The 5,720-nt window shown below is 55.2% G+C and overlaps 2 protein-coding genes across 2 annotated transcripts; both read left to right on the forward strand.

Annotated features, from left to right (window-relative positions):
* Positions 1–919: 919 nt before the first annotated feature.
* Positions 920–1,408, forward strand: LOC112680242. Its single transcript, XM_025550278.1, has one exon. It carries the CDS (start codon positions 920–922, stop codon positions 1,406–1,408), a length of 489 nt encoding a protein of 162 aa, XP_025406063.1.
* A 3,598-nt stretch (positions 1,409–5,006) lies between these two features.
* On the forward strand, positions 5,007–5,717 carry LOC112680243 (the record flags this gene model as incomplete). Its single annotated transcript, XM_025550280.1, has 1 exon — positions 5,007–5,717. A coding segment is annotated over exon 1 (711 nt), but the record flags the coding sequence as incomplete, so codon positions are not given.
* Positions 5,718–5,720: the final 3 nt, after the last annotated feature.

Here is a 5,720-nt window from a genome sequence, read left to right on the forward strand (position 1 = left end):
AGGGATGTGTCCACATCTAGACCAGACGCAGACTCCGTCTACAACGTAGCCAAAGTTCTCCGGAACTCTTTGGCAACCCAGGATGGAGGCTTCAAAGTTTTGCTGCAGAAGGCAGCGACTCTCGAGGTCTGGGCGAACAAAATCAGGAGCCCAGAAGCCAAGAACGCCATCGAAGCGCTGCTAGAGGTGATCTCTGGCATGAAAAACAGTCGGGACGAAGTACATATGGCATTCAATGCCATGTCACAGCGAATCCCGAAAACTGAACAGGTACGCGTACCACCAACACCCGCGGTAGCCACCACCTGCGCCTCAACGCAGACTGTAGTTGCTGTGGACAAAAGGAGTACGTAAACCGAATCCGAAAGTTCGAGGAGGGAGATAGCCGAACCAATACGAATTTCCACCGAGGATGCCGCTACCGAAACCCCATGCTGGTGGGATGTAGCGTCCGTGCCCGCACTACCATCGAGGAAGCACATGTCGAGTATGCAGCATGTTGAGCTCAAGGGACCCAAGAAAAACGGCCTAGAGAAGGTACCCAAATTCCAGCATCAAGAGCCTCCAACTCGACAGCGTGTGAGAGACCGGCAACCACCATCGAACCTAGATTCGAAAGAGGTCAGTTTGCCACTAATGGCGGAACAGGAGTTCACGGTGGTCGAAACCAAGAAATCCAAGAGAAGGAGGGCGAAGGCCGATTCCCAGGCTGTCAACTCAGTAGTCGCCACTCGTCAACCCGCTAAGGTCATCAGCAAGCGCAGACGAAAAACCAAAAACTCAGGCTGTGGTCCTTGAGAAGCCGCCAAACACCTCCTACGCCGACATACTGAGGAAGGCTAAAGCGGCGGTACGGGATGAAAAGCTTCCATACGATATTTCGACGAGAAGGGCAAAATCCGGTAACGTCGTTTTCGAAATGTCCGGCAAAGAGCAAGCGGATAAATTGGCAGGTGTTCTCCAAAGTAAAATGGGCGACTCAGTCGGCATAAGGCGCCCATCACCGAGTGTCTCCCTATTGCTTATAGGGATCGAGGACTCCGTCGATGCCACGGAGCTGAGGAGTGCCCTAGAAAGTTACGATAGCGACCTGGTTAGCGTAAGGGACATCGTCATCAGGGAAAGTAAAAACGGAGTCAGATCGACTATTATTCGCGCCCCTCTCAGAGCCGGTATGAGGCTGATCGAAGAGAGAAAGATCAGGGTCGGTTGGGCAACCTGCCGCGTCAGGGAATTCGACAGGACGTCCCAGAGATGCGATAGGTGCAAGGAAACGGGCCACACATCTAAGGCATGCACTGGTCTCGAAAGGAGGAAGTGCTTCCGCTGCAAGGCAGAAGGGCACCTGATAGCTGACTGCGGCCAACAGGGGGCAAAAGTCCCGAACGCGTTGTGCCCGCCAAAATGACAGACGCCCAACGGTCATCAGCGGTTAAGGTCATCCAAGTTAACCTTAACCATTGCTGGGCGGCTCAGCAGTTGCTAACCCAGACCGCCTACGAAAGGAACGTGGACGTATTCGTCATCAGCGACTACCACCACAAGGGCTGTGAACAATCCTGGGCTATCAGCTCGGACAAGGGGTGCGCCATCTACTTGCCCCACAACTCAAGCGCAAGCCTGGTAACTAGAGGTGCGGGCGCGGGATACGTATGGGCTCGACTTGGCGAGCTCATAGTGTACAGCTGCTATTGCCCCCCCAGATGGTCCGACCTCGAATTCGATGCGTTCCTCGATAGCCTTGATCGCTCCATTTGCACCCACGATCGAGACGCCTTGTTATCGTTGTTAATCGCCGGGGATTTCAATGCCCACTCCGCGGAATGGGGTTCCGACAGAGAGGACACTAGGGGAGCTCTGCTGGCCAGTTTCGCCTCCAGTGCAAACTTGTTCCCCATCAACCAAGGCTCCGTCCCAACATACAGAAGGGTCAACGCGTCATCGGTAGTGGATGTTACCTTCGGCAGATCGCTTCCAGTCCACTACATAGCGGACTGGGCAGTGCTCTCGGACACTTACTCCGGAAGCGATCACTCTTACATTGAGTATAAGATCGTCAAGCGGACACGCGATAGGGAAGCATCAGCTGTTCCACAGACAACGAGTGCGGACGGTTGGGCACTGAACAAACTGTCGGAGAATTCCTTGGACGACTACTTGTTATCCAAGGGCAATGCATCCGGTCCACAATCGGACACTGCCCCGGAGCTCGTCGAACGCCTGCAGAGTTTTCTGGTCGGAGCCTGCAATGCGTCGATGCCCCGCAGAACCGTGTTCCCCGGGAAGAAATCGGCGCACTGGTGGAGCAGCGAGATCTCGGATCTGAGGAAGGCTGCAATATCGGCTCGTAGGCTTTATCAGCGTGCTGGACGCAGACGAGGATCGGACCAACGGACAACCGAGCATGACGCCTACCAAACTGCTAGGAAGGAACTGAAGCTAGCCATCCGCAAAGCCCAAGAGGCTAGTTGGAGAAGTCTGTGTGACGCCGTCGACAACGATCCTTGGGGGATACCTTACAGGATCGTATCGAAGAAGATGGGCCGGAAAGCAGCAGTCCCAGACAGCCAGTCTGTACAGACACTAGCCAGGGGATTGTTTCCTGCTATGCCGGCGATTGACTGGGATGCTTCCCCGAACTTGGAGGCCGTCACAGGACGCATAGTGGCCATCGAAGTAGCCCCGGCTGTGTTCAATGCCGAAGAGCTGGGTAAAGCAGTTGAGAGACTTCCACGCGGAAAAGCCCCAGGGCCTGACTGCATACCGAACGAGGTCATCAAACAGGCGGCTACAAGGTGTCCGAGCTTATTCTTGGGGACATACAACGCATGCCTGGCGAGCGGTTACTTTCCCGACGAGTGGAAGAGAGCGAGGTTGGTGTTACTCCGGAAGGGCCCGGACAAACCGCTAGACGAGCCTTCGAGTTTCCGACCCATCAGCCTTTTGGACGGTGCCGGGAAAATTCTCGAGAGAATGCTACTGAACCGACTCGAAGCTCACATCGCAGCCGTCGAAGCGCTGAGCGACAACCAGTTCGGTTTCAGGCGCTCTCGTTCCACCATGGACGCTGCGAACGCGGTTTTACGAATCGCCAGAACATGTAACGCGGGAGCCGTTCAGAACCGGGGTTTATGTGTCGTCGTGTCCCTGGACGTAAGGAACGCCTTCAACACGGCACCCTGGCTCCGGATCGACGCCGCTCTCCGGACGGCCTCCGTTCCACCTTACCTGGTAAGGATATTCCGGTCGTACATGTCTAACCATTGGCTCCAACTGGGGAACGAGGGCCAGCAACTAGCCGTAACGGGCGGCATACCCCAAGGGTCCGTATTGGGTCCCTCCTTGTGGAACCTGTTCTACGACGGCCTGCTTCGCATGCAAGTCCCCAAGGGGGTCAACATAATTGCCTTCGCGGACGACGTGGCTGTCGTGGCTGTTGCCCAAAACGGCGCACTCGTGGAGGAGCTGGTGAATCCGGTGCTGGCGGACATAAGTCGCTGGATGACCGCAAATGGGCTAACTCTTGCGCCAGCGAAGTCGGAAAGCATCGTGCTAACGGCCAAGCATGGCTACAGAGACCCAGTATTGTCGATAGACGGACACCGCATTCCGGTAGTCAATGAAATGCGATATCTGGGAATCCAGCTGGACACCAGACTGTCGTTTATCAAACACGCGGCTGCGGCAGCGGCGGGAGCCAGGAAGACGGCAACGGCCCTGGGTAGATTGATGCCGAACGTGAGCGGGCCATCGGAAGCTAAACGGAGACTGTTGATGTCCGTTGTCCATAGCAGACTCCTATACGGCGCCGAAGTATGGGCAGACGAAGTGTGTAAGACCAAGAAGGCCGTAGGGTTGCTGATGCAGAGCCAAAGGTGCGCCGCACTACGGGTCGCTCGGTGTTATAGGTCCGTCTCCGACGCGGCCGCGCTCGTATTGGCCCGTATGCCTCCGGCCCACTTGCTCGCCCTGGAAAGGAAGCGGGTCTCGGAATGGAGATCCAATAATCACGGTCCGGTACCTAGGGCAGCCATGACGAGGGTTACCATCGAGCAATGGCAAAGTAATTGGTTGTGTACCTCCAAAGCCCAGTGGACCAGACGGGTCATCCCAGACGTTGTTAGGTGGTGGTACCACGGTCCACAGTCAATAAGCCACCACATGGCTCAGGCGCTGACTGGACACGGGTGCTTTCAGGAGTACCTTTACTCCAGAGGTAGGGCACCTGATCCGACGTGCGTTCATTGCCCAGAGGAGGTAGACAGCGTGGAACACACGATTTTTAAGTGCGTTTACTGGGAACACGCCAGAGCGGCTATCACCACTTTGCTGGGTAGACCTCTACTTCCAGAGGACTTATCTGAGGTCATGTGCACCCCGAGCGGAGACGAGTTGCCGGATGACGCCGATCGAAAGAGACTGATCCTTGAAGCTGCCAGCAATCTTCGCCAAGCGTTCACTGTCATGGTCGAGGAGATAATGAGCAGGAAGTTAAGCCTCGAGAGGGAAAGGCAGAAAGAAGGTTAAATTATCTAAACGTAGTTAAGACGTATAAAATGTGCACCGAAGGTGAAAGCTAGGGGGTTAGAGGCCCCCTGTTTTGTTGTAAATTATCTTTTTATTTGTATTTAACATTGTACTATTGTTTGCAAGATAATAAACGATGGTGGCGGCTCGGCAGTAATACGAAAGTAGTTCCCGAGTCGTCTCCGGAAAAAAAAAAAAAAAAAAAAAAAAAAGGTTAGGTTAGGTTCCCGGTCGGGGCATGAGCATGCCGCCGGGCGCGTCCCCAGGTTGCGGATAGGGGAACGCCCTGCAGATATGCAGGGTAGCCGCGAAATAAGCCAATCCTTCGAGTTTGGACGAATAAGCGGTCGCGGACAAGCTCACCACCGGGGGAATGATCGACCCCCGGTGCCCTGGTAGATCGGAACGGAAAGCTGGAAAACTGACAGACGGCGCGAGGCTGGTGCCGTCGGTGGACCACAAGCTAAAATCTACAAGAAATGGACATGACGAAAAAAGTGAATATCGTTACTGCTACAGGGGGATCGGTAACTCCAGAGCCGGCGGTTGGGGGCACGCGCGCGCCCCAAAAGTCGTTATCATCGTCTGGCGCGGAAAGTGTGGATGTGTTGAAACAGGCATCCACCGCCAACCAAGGGGTTGGTAACATGACTGTTGGTGCAGGTGCTAAGCAGGCCTGCACCGGCGACCGGAAAGTCGCTTCGGCTACTGCGGAGGCCACGCTGGAGTTGGATTATGAATCGGCAACCGAGGCACTGAGGGCGGCAACGAAGCAGCTAGGGTCGAAGCTCTGCCTACAACAGGGTGGTTTGGACCTCCTGTCCGAAAAGGCGTCCCATCTCGAGCTTGTCTCTAAAAAGAGCCAGAGCCCCACAGTAAGATCGGCGATTAAAGAAATACTGGAGGCGGTCAAAGGGATTCAGAAATGCCGAGCCGAAGTAACATCGGCGTTTAGCCTGTCGCTGCGGTGTGTGAAGGCGCTGATGAATACTGGTGGCGTGAGCGCACTTACCAAGCGTGAGGGTAAAGACGCGGCTACCAGCACGAGATCCCTCGGTGCAATTGTTGTCCGGGGAAGTAAGGATGCTGCCACAAACACTGATTCCCCGCAAGCAGTACATAAGGCAGAGCTGCACCAGGGACAACAGCAACAGCGGCGGGAGAACAGAAAGAAACGGCAACGAAAACAGGAG

The sequence above is a fragment of the Sipha flava genome, unplaced genomic scaffold (genome assembly GCF_003268045.1).
Source record: "Sipha flava isolate LNK unplaced genomic scaffold, YSA_version1 17597_pilon_pilon, whole genome shotgun sequence".
Taxonomy (NCBI): Eukaryota; Metazoa; Arthropoda; class Insecta; order Hemiptera; family Aphididae; genus Sipha; species Sipha flava.